Source organism: Stenella coeruleoalba (genome assembly GCF_951394435.1).
Source record: "Stenella coeruleoalba genome assembly, chromosome: 10".
NCBI lineage: Eukaryota > Metazoa > Chordata > Mammalia > Artiodactyla > Delphinidae > Stenella > Stenella coeruleoalba.
In genome coordinates, this window is record NC_137156.1 from 57334802 (window position 1) to 57353876 (window position 19075).

Genomic DNA, 19075 nt, shown 5'->3' on the forward strand with positions numbered 1-19075 from the left:
TTTTTTTTAACTCCCAGATATTGTAATGCACAGCAGTGTTTAAGAACCACTGCTTTTAAGGACTTGGCCAGGTAATACTGAACCTTAGAGAAGTGATTTGCTCAAGATTACATGGTAGGTATGTGGCGTTAATCAGGTCCAGTTTCTTAAGTGTAGTATTTATTATTTATTCTCAGTCATACTAGTTTGTGAAATGGACAACAGTGCCTTTATGCCAATGAAGTAAGACTGTACACAGTTGAGTTAAAAACTGAGTTTAGGGCTTCCCTGGTGGCTCAGTGGTTAAGAGTCCGCCTGCCAATGCAGGGGACACAGATTCGAGCCCTGGTCCAGGAAGATCCCACATGCCACGGAGCAACTGAGCCCGTGCGCCACAACTACTGAGCCTGCGCTCTAGAGCCCACAAGCTACAACTACTGAGCCCATGCACCGCATTTACTGAAGCCCACGCGCTCTAGAGCCCGTGCTCCGCAACAAGAGAAGCCACCACAGTGAAAAGCCCACGCACAGCAACGAAGAGTAGCCCCTGCTCGCCACAACTAGAGAAAGCCTGCACACAGCTACGAAGACCCAACACAGCCAAAAATAAGAAAAAAATAAGTAAAAATAAATTAATTAAAAAAAACCTGAGTTTAGATTAAATTGGGGGACTATACGTTACTCTTAGAATCTTCAGTTTTTTTAAAGGAAATTGTGAAATTATTTTTAAAAAATATGTAGTTACCTAAGTTGAAGGCTTGCAAGCAACCATGTGGCAAGAAGCACAGGGCTTGATTTGTGAGTTTAAATATATTTTTTTGCCTCGTTAAAGCAGATAAAGCCAACTTCTTGGGAAATAATATTAAATAGCAAATATATTGAAAGCCACTAAGAAATCATGCTTTTAAAAGAAACATTTCACTAATGAATTTTTGAAAGAGCCTACAATAATTATTATCAGAACATTTCTATTTGAGTTTTTTAATTTTGTTCGATGTCTTGTACTGAGTTTATCCTTTTTGGTTTTTAGTAGGTTGAGGACAGTGGAGTACACTGAGTTTTTATCTTGATGCTCAAGAAATCATTTTTGAAAATGAAAACCCACATTCCACTTGAATTTATAAAAACTTTCTTTTCTGGTTTTAGACCAACAGCAGCAGAACTGTTAAGGCACAAATTTTTCCAAAAAGCAAAGGTAGGACATTCTAACTTGATTTCATGTGTTCATATGATCCTCCTCAATTACCTAAATTAGGTTCACTGTTCAGATGTTGCATTAAGATGATTATTTTTGGAAGAATGATGGTAGATCAAATAATTGCTGAGGGCACTATTTATATAATCTTTGGTATATAAGATAAATGTATTTTTCATATAAATTAAGTGTCAGGTAAAACTTAAAACAGGAAAAATGAATATTAAACTTTACCATTATAAATAAAATCTGTGGAAAATTCTGTGAAATATACTGAACTCGCATTTCAGGGTTTACTACTGAATTAGTAAACATCTCATTTCCCAAAGATGTGGGTTAAGTAGGATGTTACTGTAGTTGGGAAATGTGGGACCATGATCCCAAAGGACATATGTTAAAGCAAACTTTTCATAGATATTGGTTTTTACAGTACACTAAAGATTTTTCTCAATTTATAAAGTCATGGTAGTAATATACTAAGGAGCTTCAGAAGCTTTTTTCAAACTTCTTTATAAAACAGTTACTATATCACATTTTAATTGTGAATATTTCTGTGTCAGTTATTTTGTTCAATAAAAACTTCTTGTGAGAAGAAAATACTTATTTTTCCTCTCCAGAATAAAGAATTTCTTCAAGAAAAAATATTGCAGAGAGCACCAACCATTTCTGAAAGAGCTAGAAAGGTAAATGGGGATTTTACTCAGTTTTTCTGGGAAATTACTTAGAATAGATTTACTTTTGCATTTTGAAAGTATATTTAACTAATACTGTGTTAACAGTATGAGTATTACTCATTTTCTTTCAGTCTTATCTTTAGCATTCTTTGATATATTCTTTTAGCAATAGTCTACTGTATGCCTTGGTATTACTCCACTATCAACTAGAATGAAAAGGTATGTTACATAATTAATGAATTAATTCTAAATTCTGTTAAATCACTGTTTGCAACTACCAGAGTAAGTTGTAAAGTTGTGAAGTTTCTTCACACCATACAAAAACAATGAAGACACCACTTCACACCCACTAGGATAACTATATCAAAAAAGACAAACAATAACAAGTGTTGCTAAAGATGTAGAGAAATTGGAGCCCTTACACATTACTGACGGGAATGGAAAATGGTGTGGCCACTTTTAAAAAGCAGTCGGGCTGTTTCACAAAAGGCTAAACAAAGTTGCCATATGACCCAGCAATTCCACTCCTAGTCACACCCAAGAGCATTGAAAACATGTACACATAAAAATATGTACATGGGTCCAATCGCCGTCAGCCGAGGGCTGGCGGAGAGACACGCCCATGGCTGGGAAGTTGGCGGAGAAGAAAAATCCACCATGGGTACTTCCGGGGATTCTTCATATTGATGGAAGAAAGTGTTCAGAGTACCAAGTGAATCCCACTGAAGCCACGTGAGGGAGATAGGAGAGGCTAAATATAGCCACATTAAAAACCATCAGCAATGTTGGAAACAGCTTCAAGCTGAACATCCACATCTATATCCTAAGCTGCTTCGGCTGAGTGAATTTCTATTAAATAACAGTATCCTTTCTCTTGGCTGACTGGAAGAACTACATGTTTTAAGAAGAAAAGAGTTTAAAAAATTAAATAATTCAGTCTTATGTCCTTCCCCCTGACTAAAGTAGAAGCCACTTCCCCATTATTTCACGATTAATGTGAAAAAGTACAGGAACAATGAGAGGAAGTTCATCTGTTTCCAGTAGTAACATTCTGGTTTCTGTTGGAATTCCATCGGCAGCAGAAGGAAGCAGCATATACCACATGCCTCCCTATTACAATACACAAAGCTGTCAACTTTGAACTCTTTTGAAATGTTAGTAAAGTAGAAAAGATGATTGTGGCTTTCCTTCAATATTATTTGGGTAACCTAGCCTTAAAATAGTGAACAAACATAAGTCCTTTACCCTTAAGGCAGGACCAAACCAAGATATTAGTGGTCTAGGTAAGCTAGTAATTTGGCATACCTTCAAATGGTTACTTTTCAGATATTCACTCAGCAGGTGTTTGGGTGAGGAGTTGGGCATGGCAGGCCTTGAGAGGGAGTGGAAAGGGGGCTGGTGGGGCCTTTCAGTTTGCATACTCTATTCAGTATAACAAAGACCATGCAACTGATCTGGCTAGATCTCCTTGGAAGGCAGTTTGGTGACCATCTGTAGATTTTCAAATATGCCCTTCCCTATTCCAAGCTGTTTATCGAGGCATTAGTAACTGCAGCATTTATAACTGCACTGGTAGCTCCTTGAAAGGTTACTGCTTTATATTCTTTTCTCTACCTTGTTGCATTCCCAAAGATGCTTTCACACTCCTTATAGATCCAGCCTCCCTTCTATACCACGTACTGAGTGTCTGTTATGTGCCAGGCACTGTGCCAGATACTAGAAATATAAAAGTGATGAAGATACTTTCCCTGCCCTTAAGGACACACCTTGGGTAGGGGAAAGATTTACAAACAAATAATACAATACCACAGTGATGAAGCCTGTAGCAGTAAAATGGTTATTACTAGATATTACTGGTAAAATGCTCTGAAATCCTTTCTTAAAATAGAAGGTATTTTGAATTTGCCTTTATCTCTGGAAATCTTACCTTGGGTAAGGACTGGAATGAAAAGAGAGTAATGTTAAAAAAAAATATGTACATGAATGTTCATAGAAGTATTCTTCATAACTAAAAAGTGGAAACAACCTGAATGTCCATCTATTATAAATGGATATATAAAATGTCATGTACCTATACAATGGAATATTATTCAGAAATAATGAATGAAGTACTGATACATGCCATAACATGGGTGTACCTTTAAAACATTATGCTAATTGAAAGACATATTCTATGAGTCCATTTATGTGAACTATCCAGAATAGGCAAATGTATAGAGACAGAAAGTAGATTATTGGTTGCCTAGGACTTGAGCAGATTGTAGGGAAAAGGGCAGTGACTGCTAATGGGTATGGGATGTTTTTTGGGGGGTGGAGGGATGAAAATGACCAAAATTTGATTGTGGAGATGGTTTCACAACTCTGAATATACTAAAAATCATTGGATTATAATACCTTAAATGGGTCAATTTTACGATATATGAATTATATCTCTGTAAAGCTGTTACTTTTAAAAAAGAAGCATTTAGAGAATGGCGCTACCACCAATGGCTCTTGGAAATTGAAAACATTATAGAAGAAATGAAAAAAATTCTTTACAAAGATTTTAGGGTAAAGTTGAGGAATTTCCCAGAAAACAGAGCCAAAAGGCCAAGAGATAGATAACAGAAAAGATGAGGACATTAGAAGATTATTTGAGAAGCCTCAATATTTGAGTTAAAAGAGTTCCAGAAAAGGAGAACTGAGAAAAACAGAAGAAAAGAAATTACTGAAAAAATAATTCAAGAAAAATTTTCTGAATTTCCAGATTGAAAGAGCCCAAGTACCCAGCACAGTGAATGAAAATAGACCAACAGTAAGGCACATTTACCATGGTAGCTCATAATACCGGAGACGAAAAGAAGATGTGTAGCTTTCCAGAGAAGGGGGACAGGGCACGGACAGGATCGGGGTCATAATGACCTCAGCAGCATCTCTGGAAGCCACATCACAATGCAGCACTATTTCAACATTATGAAAAAAAAATGTTTTCTAACCCAGATTTTTTTTTTAACCAGTCAGACTGTAAGTGAAGTGTGGGAACAGAATCAAGTTATGTTCAGAAATGCTTGGCTTTAATAAATGTGCCATGTTGATAGTAGAGGAAGTGTTTAAAGTAAGAACAGGGAAGTCATGTGATCTAGGAAGCATGGTCCTCTAGATGACGGTAGAGTGAGATCTAAAGTACCAGACCTGGTGTCAGTCTGGTGGAACAGATCAGGAGGCTCTGGTGAGAGGCTTTCTCAAGAAGATAATACTGATGAATACCTAATATATGTGAATATGGTGAGAGGAGATTTACACAGCAGGGAGAGAATTGAGGGATGAATATGACAAGTAAGAAATAAGCAAATATTAACTCCAGGGGAAATTAAAAAGTTATGCAGAAAAGAAAAGTAATTGTAATATATAATAAGGTTCACCTGTATAGTTTATATAATCATGTTATATAAACACTGAATATTGATTTAAGCAAAATTACAATGTATCTTGAAAAAAGAGTAGGGGATTGATAATAGGGTTTAATTCTCATTTGCATAGCAGGAAGTTCAATAGATAATTCCTAAAACTAGAAAATCAAGGGGTAATAATAAGAACAGGTTACTCAGAGAGATAAATATAAATTCCAAAAGAATAAGCTAACATGAATTGAAAGTGGTTGCTTGTGAGGAAGAATATGAAAGTTAGGGGACTGCTCTTTTTCTTAACAACACTTGCATAGTTGTAGTACTTTTGAAACTATGGAGGTATAATTGTGATTTTAAACATTAAAATTGAAAAAAAAGAGCAGCATCTTCTTTATCTTGGGTTTATTTATTTGAGGGCTTAAACTCCACCCCCCCACACCTTTTTTCAGTGTCTCAAGATACGAAACCATTAATCAGATTTGACCTGTGACTTCACATAAGAAGGATTTGGATGATGTGCAGGCTCAGAATATGGGAGTACAGGGAGGGTCAGTGGTTGTGAGTAAAGACAAATAGTGGAGATTATGAACAGAAAGCAAGTGAAGGATGGAGGATGTGAGTTTATATAGGAAAACTTCTCTATTGGGAAAATTATTATCTGCTTACAACATTGAAGTAATAGAAGGAGAGAGAATATGGCTGACTTTTCTATATAGTAAGTGTCAAACACTACCATAGTCCACGTCTCTCTTCCTAATGAGCAGGTTCGGAGAGTACCAGGTTCCAGTGGCCGTCTTCATAAGACAGAAGATGGTGGCTGGGAGTGGAGTGATGATGAATTTGATGAAGAAAGTGAGGAAGGGAAAGCAGCAATTTCACAACTCAGGGTAAGTTTTGTTAAACTATATGCTTTAGCTAGAGTTCTATCTTTTTGTCTGAAGCCTCTGAGATAATACTATATTCTGTGGTTCTGTTCAGTTTAACCAGCTAAAATATAAAAAATACAGACAGAATTTTCTTGAACAACTTATTAACAACAGGAGCCCAAGTAATTCTACATGGAAAAGGGGACTGGCATATCTGTTTTACTGTGATAATATTTAGGGTATATAAAAATGACCTAAATCGAGAAATAAAAACTATAGTGTCTGAGATGAAAACACACTGGATTAGATGAATGGCTGATTAAACACTGCAGAAGAAAAGATTAGAGAATTTGAAAGCCTAACAATTGAAACTTTGTCCCTAAAGTCTGTTAACTTTCTACCTGAAGAGGAACAGTGCACCTCTTCTTCAATTGGTATATCCTGGATCGTGTGTGCGAGTGTGTTAGTTTTTGCTAGAAGTGGACACCAAGACATGAAGTGAGCAAATACTATTTGAAAAATGGCGCTGATAGACTTGCTCAGTGCAGGGTTGCCACAAACCTTCAATTTGTAAAAAAATGCAATATCTGCAAAGCATAATAAAGCCTAGTGCAATAAAATGAGGTGGGCCTATATCTTAAAGAATTTGTTCCAACATTTTCTTGTTTGTATTGTTTCCAGTATTAAATCTGCTTGTATACTTACCTTTTCATTTATAAGTCACATTTGTTTTTACTCTGGCTGCTTTTAAGATATTTTTCTTTATGAATGGTTTTGAGCAATTTGATATGGTATGCCTAGGTGTATCTTTTTTTTTTTTTCCATGTTTCATGTTTAGGGTTTATTGAGCTTCTTGGATCTTTGGGTTTACAGTTTTTTAATCAAGTTTGGAAAGTTTTCAGCCATTACATTTTCTTTTTTTTTAATATTTATTTATTTGTTTATTTATTTATTTGGCTGCACTGGGTCTTAATTGTGGCACGTGGGATCTTCATTGCCACATGTGGGATCTAGTTCCCTGACCAGGGATTGAACCTGGGCCCCCTGCATTGGGAGTGTGGAGTCTTAACCACTAGACCACCAGGGAAGTCCCTCAGCTATTACATTTTCAAATGCTTTTTCTGTCCTTCCACCTTGGAGAGTCCAATAACATGTATATTAGGCTGCTTAAAGTCATCTGACTGCTCACTGATCGTCTTTTCATGTTTTAAAAATTCTTTTTCCCTCAGTTTCATTTTGCATAGTTTCTAGTGCTGGCCTGTTCATTAGTCTTTCTTCTGCAGTGTTAATCTGCTGCTAATCTCCCATCCAGTCTCCTTTCCATCTCAGGTGTAATACGAGAATTTTGATTTGGTGTTTGATTTGGTTGTTAGTTTCTAGAAGTTTGATTTGGTGTTGTTTTGGCATCTTCAATGTCTCTACTTAACTTTTTGAAGATATGAATATATAATAATTATTTTAATGTCCTTCTCTGCTAATTCTAACATCCAAGTCAGTTTGGGGGCAGTTTTCTTTTCACTGTGGCTTGAAAAGTGTTTTTGAGAGTTGAGTAAATAGAGGTAAGAGATCAAGGCAGATAAAATTTGATAAGGTAGAGTACCAAGGAGGAGAGAGCTACCCAGAGAAAGAAGCTTAGAGCTTCCCTTTTGAGTATTCAGCAGCATACTTATCAGTGACTATATGTGAGAAAACTACCCATGTGGAGAAAGTGCCCAGCACTCGCACAGCCAGGAACAGCAGTTAGACTGGAGAAACTTATAATTCACAGGGCATTTGGTAGAGTGCTTAGTAATGGGGTGTAATATATTGCCCTAGACCGAACACTGCTCCAGACCCAACTAACAGCTCATCAAAGCAGGATCCAAAAGGATTAAACTATTTCCAAGTAACTTTACTGTATTCCAAAACAAAGCTCAAGAAGATTTATAGAAATTATCAGCATGCAACAAGGTAAAATTCACAGTTTCTGTCATCTAATCGAAGATTACAAGAGTGAACATACCTTATGCCCAGATCGTGGTTTCTAATGTCATTCCCTACTAAAGAACAAAGGCTCACTGGAGAAATGGCTGATTCCAGGGCTTACACAGGGAAAATGCAAGATAAATCTGGAATATCTTCTTTTGACAGAAAGAAAAGATCTTTTATTTTTAAAAAAGTCATAATAATATGAGCCAGGTTGAAGGAGCTCCCACTGGCCAAATTAGGGAGAATTTAACCATCAAAATCATTAAGTGTAGGAATAAATTATAAATCATTTAAAAAATAGGAATCTATAGGCCCATACTAATAATAAACAGATATATAAATACATGGGGGGGGGATGGGTTTTCATTACAGTAACTGCCAGTGCTGACTGGTAAATGTAGGAGTGGATGGGGAAGTTCATCATTTTACAGCCATCATAAAACAATCGTAAATGTTAGATCAGACAAGGATCATCAATAGGTGCTAAACATATGGGAAAATTTTGATGAACAGGATATTTACATGGTCTTAAAGTTTCTCTCCATAGATGGCCTATTAGTTGAAAGAAAAAAATACTGCGTACCTGAGAAATTAGAAAATGCCTTGACTCAATGATTAAAATTAACATCACTAATGAGGGGTAGAGGAACATGTGATTCCCTAAGATATGACACTATAGGAAGGATACGTCACTCTGTAGAATTCATTTAAGTCTGAATCATGAGGAAACATCAGACAAACCACAAATTAGGAGCATTCTATTCAAATAGAGTGTGTAGTAGGCAGGGGGGAATGATTATGTGTAGGAGGTCATTGGAAAAGTTGGATTATAGAGAGTAAATTAAAGTATTATTTTTAAATTTACTTAAGTTGATTGCTTTAGTAGTGTGAAGTTATGTAAGAGAATATCCCTATTCTTAAGTACACAGTGGGGACTTTCCTGGTGGTCCAGTGGTTAAGACTCTGCCCTCCCAATGCAGGGGGCCCGGGTTCAATCCTGGTCAGGGAACTAGATCCCTCATGCCACAACTAAAGATCCCGCACACTGCAACAAAGATCCCGCACGCAGCAACGAAGATCCCGAGTGCCACAACTAAGACCCGGCACAGCCAAATAAATAAATATTTTTAAAAAAAAGAAGAAGAGGAAGAAATACACAGTGACTATTCAGTTGTAAAGAGCTATGATTATATGCAACTTATTCTCAAATGGTACAGGACTGATTAAATATATATATTTAAAAAGAGAGAAAGTGAACACTAAATAATAAAGCACATGAGGAAAAAGGTTAGTAATGGATGAATCTGGGTAAAGGGTATAGCAGTGTTCTTTGTATTATTCTTATTCTAACAACTTTCTGTAAGTTTGAAATTATTTCCAAACAAAGTTTTTTTTAAGGTTTTGTGTTGGCTGTATACTTGCTGTAACCCATTAGCTGTTGCCTGTACCTTGATTCTCCTTAATAAAATGGTAATGAAAATTTTAAAAACCTAAACTGACCTTATAAGAAGTCTAAATTCACACTTGGTAGAATTTACCATAAATTGACGTTTGTTTAGAGATATGTTGTTGTTTTATGTATTCTCCAGTGCCTGTATCCAGAATTACTACTAACTTATGATTTACTGAATCAATTTAGCTTTAGATTTTCATATGGCATATTGTAATTAGTATTTCAATTTTGGCTCAAGAGTTTTCTTCATTAAAGCCTATAATCAGAATTACTCTGCTTTAAGAATGTGTTGGATAATTAGCTCGAATGTTTACATTTGGTTTGAGATATTATGCACATAATATGTTCATGATTAGTAGAAAGAATTGAACTTTGAAGAATGTGACCTCCCTACTAACTGATAGCTCAGTCCCATTATGTTTGCTTATAAACCTCAAGTTCTAGACTTAAAATACCGTAGGTATATTGATGCGTTACAGGCTACCTGGACAAAGAATACAGTAGTATCATGACAGTTTTCTTTTTCCAGAAAACTCTCACTAGAGTTACCGATGAGTTAATTATGGATCAGAGTGAAATGGAGTTGACTTGCATTTCAACATTCCGTGCAGTTTGGAACTGACTACAAGTAACCTGAGTTTTCAGTTAACAAGCCTCCTTTTTTTGTATTTCTTTTAGTCTCCCAGAGTGAAAGACTCATTAACAAATTCTGAGGTAAGTAGTTGTGATTATTGAATCATTAAAGTATATGTGCTTTTGTTTTGGTTTGGTTTTAATGTTAAGCACACTTTTTGGTATGTGCCTAAACGGGAATGGGAACTTATGCCAGTCGAATTTTATTAGAGCTATCGATTCTGAGTTTGAATGGATCTTTGCAGTAAATGGTGCCATTGCACTCATTTTAAAAGTGGGCCTAAGAACCCAGAATGTTCTTTTTTGCTTGCTTGACTTTATGAACGGCTATTTTTATCTTGGGCTGCTTAAAGTGGAAATTAGTCTTTTTGCATTAGCCTGTCCAGGAATCTGTCATATGCTGCCTTTGCTTTTTGGACTTTTTTCCTCAGCCTCTTGTCAAATAGATTCTGATGTCTATAGTTACTGCCTCAGTGTGATAGGGAATCCTACTAAACAGACGCCTGTTAGGCTGGCCTGCCTTATGCTCCTTACCTAAAGAAAATAATCATCTTGTGAGTATTCAATATTTGGTTTAATGGCACACATGTCTTGCTCTTAATCCAATTTGTTCTTGCCACATGCTTAAAAGTAACTATTTTTTCCACTTCATTTGTATATATAGTAATATAATTATGTACAGGATTATGTTTAAGACTGAAAATACTGTACCTCAGCTTATTACAGGCTAGCATCTGACAACTTGAATTAGAACTGCTATTCACTAAGATTTCTGGCTCTTCTTCTTGGTATGCTGTAGAATTGCATTTTTCTGCCCCTTGAAGTTACTCATGGCCATGGCAGTTACTTTGGCCAATAAAATGTGAGCAGAAGGAAGAGCCACATTGTGATTCCCTGGGTTCCCTTGCCCCTGCCATCATGACCTGCATCCCTGCTGCAAATTTAGGTACCAAATTTAGCCTCTGCTGGCCACAGATGGACTTGAAGTGTGTGCAAGAAATAACTTTATCACCTCACACCAGTCAGAATGGCTATTATCAAAAAGACAACAAGTGTTGGTGAGGATATAGAGAAAAGAGAAGCCTCGTGCACTGTTGGTGGGAATGTAAATTGGTGCAGCCAGTATGGAAAACAGTTTCTCAAAAAATTAAAAATACAATTATATATCCCACAAATCGACTTCTGGGTATTTTCCCAAAAACACTAATTCAGAAAGATATATGCATCCCGTATTCATTGCAGCATTATTTACAGTAGCTAAGATATGGAAGCAACCTAAGTATCCATCAATAGATGAATGGATAAAGAAGATATGATATATATGTATATATACACAATGAAATATTACTCAGTCAGGGACTTCCCTGATGGTCCAGTGGCCAGGTCTCTGCACTCCCAATGCCGGAGGCCCAGGTTCGATCCCTGGTCGGGGAACTAAGGTCCCACATACCGCAACCAAGAGTTCACATGCCACAACTGAGGATCACACATGCCACAACTAAGACCCAGGGCAGCCAAATAAATAAATAAATATTTTTTTTAAAAAAGAAAGAAATATTAGTCAAAGAAGGAATGAAATCTTGCCATTTGCAACAACATGGATGGACCTTGAGGGTATTATGCTAAGTGAAATAAGTCAGAGAAAGACAAATACCATATGATGTAACTTATATGTGGAATCTGAAAAACAACAAATGAACAAACAAAACAGAAATAGTCTCATAGATACAGAGAACAAACTGGTGGTTGCCAAAGGGGAGGGGCGTGAGGGGAATTGTGAAATATGTGGGGGAGATTAAGAGGTACAAACTTCCAGTTATAAATAAGTCATGGGGATGTAATGTACCGCATAGGGAATACAGTCAATAATATTGTAATAACTTTGTAGGTGACAGATGGTAACTAGATTTATTGTAGTGATCATTTTTTAATATATAAAAATACCAATTGCTATGTTGTACACCTGAAGCTAATATACTATTGTAAGTCAATGAATTATACTTCAGTTTTTTTTTTTTTTTTTTTTTTTCTCTTGGTATGCGGGCCTCTCACTGTTGTGGCCTCTCCCGTTGCGGAGCACAGGCTCCGGACGCGCAGGCTCAGCGGCCATGGCTCACGGGCCCAGCCGCTCCGCGGCATGTGGGATCTTCCCGGACCGGGGCACGAACGCGTGTCCCGTGCATCGGCAGGCGGACTCTCAACCACTGCGCCACCAGGGAAGCCCAATATACTTCAGTTTTTTAAAAAAGGAAAATAATTCTAAAACAAGCAAAATGTTTTCAAAAAAGTAATAACTTTTGTTCTTGTAATTTACTGAGAATTTAAGATTATTTGTTACGCTCTAACTTAACCTATCTTGACTGATTCCTAGTTTCTCAAAAATTGAATGGAAGGGTATTTTACATATTACCCAGACTTATTCTTTTTAGTCTCCTCCTTGTTCCTTTGCCTAAATAGCCTCTCCACGTGAACTTGTACATGCTCATAGTCATAGTCTCATGCTCATAACTTTGTTGTTGTTTTTTAAATTATGATAAAATACACATAACATAAAATTAACCATCTTAACCATTTTTAGTGTGCAGTTCACTGACATTAAGTACATTCACACTCTTGTGCAACCATCCCCACCATCCATCTCCAGAGTTCTTTTCATCTTGCAAAACCAGCTCTGTACCCATTAAACAATAACTCCCTATTCTCTCCTCCCCCCAGCTCCTAGCAACGTCCATTCTACTTTCTGTCTCTGAATTTGACTACTCTAGGTACCTCATAAAAGTGGAATCATACAATATTTGTCCTTTTCTGACTTGTGTATTTCACTTACATAATGCCCTCAAGGTTCATCTATGTAACATGTATCAGAATTTCCTCTTTCCTTCCCTTTTAAGGCTGAATAATATTCCATATTTGTGTGTGTGTGTGTGAACCACATTTGTTTAACCATTTATCTGTCAATGGGCATTTGGGTTTCTTCTACTTTTTGGCTATTGTGACTAATGCTGCTATGAACATGGCCACACAAATATCTGTTTGAGTCCCTGCTTTCAATTCTTTTGGGTCTATACCCAGAAGAGAATTGTTGGATTATATAGTAATTCTATTTTTAATTTTTTGAGGAACTATCATACTGTTTTCCATAACGGATGTACTATTTTACATTCCCACCTGCAATGCACAAGGTTCCAGTCTCTTCACATCCTCTCATTACTTTGTTTGGTATAACCTTTCTGTCTTGATTATAGGTATACATATATGTGCATGCAATTTGGAAGCTGTCTTTTTGAAATAGTGCTAATAGTTTTAAGCATTTTCAAAACTAATCTTAAAGTTCTGTTTTTCTATCAAAAACTGGAACCAGTGACTAACTTTTGGTTTCCTTTATGTGAAGCTAAGTAAACACAAAATTTTACTTCCTTGTCTCCTTGTTTTGCTTATATGATAACAGCTATTAGACCTCTCATTGCCCTTCTAATTTTTTTCCTCTTTTAACTCTAAATTTTGGCCATTACATTGGTATCATTTTCCCCATTACCTTATAATTTTAAGTATGTTTAACTTGAATTTGTACTCAACTTCGGTCTTTTTTCCCCATTACATAATTAAAATTTTCAAACACGCAAAATAATGTTTAATGTCTATGTTAGTTATAAAGCTTCACATCCATTTTGAAAAGCATTGCAGTTATGTTAAGGAACCATTGGTTGATTTTCTTTTTTTATAAGTAATGGAACATCCCCAACATAGAAAAATGTCATTTCTATAATTTCATACTATATACTAAATCTGTATTTTGTAGGTGCTATTTTGCTGGGCAAAGGGGATAGAATAGATGTATTTAAAAATAAACAGGACACAAAGAACTACTATTCTGAAGAAGGAAAAAAAAGTGGACTACTGATATTTGTTACAACATGACTGACTCAAAAATTAAGTTAAAGAAGCCAGACACAAAAAGAGTGCATATTGTAAAATTTGGTTTATATGAAATGTCCACAAAAGGCAAATTGATAGAGGCAGAAAGTAGATCAGTGGTTGCCTAGGGCTGGGTGGGGGAGCCGGAGTTAACTGTAAATGGGCACGGGAAGAGTTGATGGAAGTGTTCTAAAACCAGATTGTAGGGATATTTACAGAAGTAGAAATTCTCTAAAAATCACTTGAGTTGTAGGCCGCCGCCGCCCTCGCCACGGAGCCATGTGGAGATGAGCTCACGAGCTAACCTGAGCCAGCGGCCAGCTGGCGGGCGTCCCAGAGGTGGCGGCGCAGGGAGGGGCCCGACGCACGCACTTGGCCCTGGCGGCCGCCATGGCGGACAGCGGCCCCACAGGGGCGCGGCGTTGGCGGCTCCGGCCCCTGGACCGGGGAGTGGTGGTCCAGGGCCCCGCGTCTACTTTCAGAGCCCCCCTGGTCCTGCAGGCTAGGGCCCGGGCGGCACGGACGACGAGGGCCCAGTGAGGCGCTGAGGGAAGGTCATGGTCGAGTAGCACCGCAAGGAGCTACGGAGACGCCTCAACCTGGAGGAGTGGATGCTGGAGCAGCTCACTCACCTCTAGGACTGCCAGGAAGAAGAGATCCCAGAACTGGAGATTGACGTGGATGAACTCCTGGGCATGGAGAGCGATGATACCCGAGCTGCCAGGGTCACGGAGCTGCTGGTTGACTGTTACAAACCCATTGAGGCCTTCGTCTCTGGCTTGCTGGACAAGATCCGAGGCACACAGAAGCTGAGCACAGCCAGAAGAAGTAAGGGTCCTCGACCCAGGTGAACCGTGGTTCCCACAGAGCAATCGCTGCCCCCCCGCAAGCTGGTAACAGCAATACCAGTGAATTTCATGGGACGTAAATTATACCTCAGAAAGTTCTTAAAAACAAAAAAGCGGGACTTTCCTGGTGGTGCAGTGATTAAGAATCCGCCTGCCAATGCAGGGGACACGGGTTCGATCCCTGGTCCGGGAAGATGCCACATGCCGTGGAGCAACTAATCCCATGCGCCACAACTACTGAGCCTGTGCTCTAGAGCTGGCAAGCCACAACTACTGAGCCCACATGCTGCAACTACTGAAGCCCCCATGCCTAAAGCCCTGTGCTCCACAACAAGAGAAGCCACCGCAATGAGAAGCCCGCGCACTGCAATGAAGAGTAGTCCCCGCTCACCGCAACCAGAGAAAGACCGCACACAGCAACGAAGACCCAACACAGCCAAAAATAAACAAATAGATTAATTAATTAATTAATTTAAAAAGCATAGAGATATTTGACTTCCACTTGAAATAGGTGTGTCTTGGGGATGTAGAGATGGGCTGGTTCACTACACAAGGACTACTTTAAAAAGTCTCTCTGCGGCAGTGCTTGCCTGTCAGCAGGCCCGCCTCCCTTTCCTCTCAGCTTAAGCAGCACTGTGTGTGTGTTTTTGTTACAGCTGTTTTCAACAACTGATCCTGTGGGTACTTTACTCCAAGTTCCAGAACAGATTTCTGCTCATCTACCTCAGCCAGCTGGGCAGATGACTGCACAGCCAACTCAAGTCTCCCTGCCGACCCCCGCGGAGCCTCAGGTACAGCAGGGATGTGCTTTCTTTCCTGGTCAGCCATCCAGGTGGAGGCAGAGGGTGGAGGCTAACCTGGACCGCCGCCTGGTGCCATGAGGGTGATGTCCTGGTAGATTTTGAAACAAGTTAGAAATCTGTTTTCACGGTTTTAAATGTATGCAGATAAGAGTTTAACAAAGATCACACAGGTTTCATTTAGCAACAAAATAAGTTAATGATGGAAATATTTCAAACAGCAAAAGTTGGAAGGGGGGCGGTAATTTCTTGTCAGCTTTTTTTTTCCTCACACGAAGGCGAGGGGTTTTGCCCACTGAGGCGGCTCAGTGCCCCGGTGGCTCCTGCACTCAGGAGGGACGGCGCTGGGGGGTCTGGCGCCCCACGGCTCCCGCTCCCTCTCCCTCGCCCTCTCGGATCGCTGGGGAAGGCTGTCTCACCCAGGGTGCGTCGTCCCCCACACCCCGTCCCCGGAGCACTGTTTTTATCTGCATCCCAGTGGTGCTCTGCCTTTGGAGATCACTGCTCTGAGCTCTTCCAGTTAGTCACATTCTAACTTCATTTACCTTTTCTTTGCCCAAGTTTTCCATTTCTGCGCATCATATGGGAAAAGATACAGTTGTCTTATGAAAACTGATGGAAAGATTGGATTTGTTTTATAAACCGCTTAAATAGAATGTATATCCTCTGTAAGGCAAGGGACAGCTGTATGGTTTTCAGAGAGGATTAGTTTAGTCATTAGAAGATGTGGAGGGACTTCCCTGGTGGCACAGTGGTTAAGACTCCGTGCTCCCAATGCAGGGGGCCCAGGTTCAATCCCTGGTCAGGGAACTAGTCCCACATGCATGCCGCAGCTAAGGAGCCGGTGCAACCAAATAAATAAAATAAAATATTTTTTTAAATTAAAAAAAAAAAAAGATCTGGAACATCCAGGGTGGGTGGTTTTGTGAGGGGTAGCCAGTTTAGACCTTACTGGCAGATGTGTTGCCACTGGCAGATTTTTTAAAGGGAAAAACCCAGCTTCGTGTTCTTCATGCTTATATAGAGGAAGAGAGGTCTGAAAAATACAAAATTAAATGTGGCTGTGTATGGAATTTCGTGTGGGTTTGAGAATTATCGTTCTCATTATGTTTGACATTGAGCTCTTGCTGCTGCCTTGTGGTACATGTCCTCCTGCAGCAGGGAGTGTCCTAGGGACTAGGTTGGCCACACCTGGAGATGAAGAAAATTGATGCCAAGTGGACAATTCTGCAGATGAGCATTAGTCACCTCCATGCTTAATAGTCCAGGCAATGACTTTATACCTTTCAATGCTTTTTTAGGCTCTGTCTTCAGGAGCAGGTTCACAAGAAACCAAGATCCCAATCAGTCTAGTACTAAGATTACGGTAAGTAGACATTCTGGTGTTGTTTTCTGAATACTCTGAATATGCTGATTTCTATTTGAAAGTTACTCCCCCTTCTAGTAGTTCATGCCTGAGAGTAACTGGATAGGATCGTGTGTGTTTGCTTGTGGGTGTATTATTTCCCTCAGAAATAATAGCAGTAGTGTGAGGACCTGAATTAGCATTGACTCATTCCTCCTTCCACTTGTGAATTCCTAGTCATCTTCTCAGTATGACCATAATTAGAGTAGAGGCAGCAAGACTGTTTGGGGAATGTTTTGATTTTACCACTGACAGTAATGAAATTATGCTATAAATGTGAAGAAAGCAGATCTGGTTACCTTTTCTTTATAGAAGCCTACTCTGTATACCTGGACTCAAATAGTTCTGAATTAATACAGTGTCTTGGTAATCTCATCCTATTTTAACTGTACACAAAGAATGTTATTTGTCTCTCTTCAAAATTTTGTTTTGAAAACTTACAGCAGTTAATAGAGAGTATAACAATTCTATTTGACATGTGCTTCAGGAGGGGAGAGGATACTTGTAAGTGATGTAGTTAGCTTTTTTTTTTTAACAACTTTATTGGAGTATAATTGCTTTACAATGGTGTGTTAGTTTCTGCTTTGTAGTTAGCTTTTTGAAGGGTGCTTTTTAGTGGACTGTGTTCCAGACTTGTTTATGGAAGAGGAGGCTAGATTCTTATTCTCACTTATGAAAACTTTGAAGTTAAATGACTAGGCAGTTCAGTTTAGCATATTGTTATCTTTGAAGGTGTTTGTGCTTGGCATGACAGTCACATCACTAAAGTGATAATGAACACTTGACCTTAATTTTATTCAGCTTTCAGACTAAGTACAGCACTATTAGCTATTGTGCTAAGATACTGAGAAAAAGAGAAAATGAAATGCAGTAATCAAGTCTGTGTTGGAAGTTGATTTGTATTGTGTACTTAGCATAGCTAAAAACAAGTTTCAGTAGTAGACATGCAGAAGTGTAAGTCTGTGTAGACAAGTGCAAAGAGACAACATGAGGGAGAAAATCACTGTGGGGCAGGATGTGTTGGATTTGGATAACTATATTTTAAGCACAATTTCAGTAACATCAAGTATGTGTCAGATAGACCTAAGCTCCCTGAACTGTTTAGATAAAATGGATTTGGGTCCTAAGTAATCACTCATGTCTGCCTTTAGACATAATATTCTAATTTCTCCATCTTTAAGCAGAACCTCCAGGGAGCTTAGTTAATCTCAGTACTTGGTGTGGTGTGCAATCTATGTAACTATCTTTCGCCAGTCACATTTTAATCTCTGGAGCCTTATATTAACTCTGCTGCCAGTATGGGCCCCATTTCTTTCCCCATCTTCTCTGCCCACCCAAATCCTTCCTATCCATTAAGTCCTATCTAAAATACTACTTCTAAAGTTTTTCCTCATTATCCCAATCTGTATATTCTTTATCCTTCTCCTCTGAACCCCTGTGGAATTTGGGGAAGCATCATGTGTTTCATTCTGTGAGTCTAGTCAGACTGATCACCAGTGGTGGGCAAGGTACTCTCCTAGGCATAGGGGTGTGGGGGGTAGGAGTGGGGATAAGGAAGAAAAGGGCATCCTGTATCATGTTAATCACACCCCCCTGTGCTCATACAGATATTCCTCTTAGTCTAATATGATCATCTTAGTGGGAATAAGGATGGGCATGGGCATATATTGACCAGTGAAGGACATAAATTAAAAGGGTTGTAGAACAATTAGATGATCACTCTGAGTTGTTTGCTCTGAGCCCTCAGTGTGAGCTCATTAGGACAAATCATACAGTCTATGGGACAGAAAGATCTTTCTCTTGGCATAGCTTTCCTGATATATGTAGGCGGACCCTGAATGCATAAATTCAGACATTTATTTTATACATTTTGTTTTCTTTCATAGGAATTCAAAAAAAGAACTAAATGATATTCGATTCGAATTTACTCCTGGGAGAGGTGAGGCATCAAAA

The 19075-nt window shown here is 38.7% G+C and overlaps 1 protein-coding gene and 1 pseudogene across 2 annotated transcripts in view; both read left to right on the plus strand.

The window, feature by feature from the left end:
* The window catches only part of OXSR1 (oxidative stress responsive kinase 1), a 100400-nt gene that overhangs the window by 75544 nt on the left and 5781 nt on the right, over window positions 1-19075 (plus strand). The window contains exons 9-15 of the mRNA XM_079934513.1: window positions 1126-1174; window positions 1792-1857; window positions 5999-6121; window positions 10200-10235; window positions 15574-15708; window positions 17019-17083; window positions 19009-19061. Of these exons, the coding sequence (XP_079790639.1) occupies window positions 1126-1174; window positions 1792-1857; window positions 5999-6121; window positions 10200-10235; window positions 15574-15708; window positions 17019-17083; window positions 19009-19061 (527 nt within the window). The remainder of the gene's footprint in view (window positions 1-1125; window positions 1175-1791; window positions 1858-5998; window positions 6122-10199; window positions 10236-15573; window positions 15709-17018; window positions 17084-19008; window positions 19062-19075) is intronic.
* Window positions 14460-14920, plus strand: LOC307192353 (protein phosphatase 1 regulatory subunit 14B-like; annotated as a pseudogene). The gene has a single exon. The product of its transcript is annotated as a protein phosphatase 1 regulatory subunit 14B-like (transcript).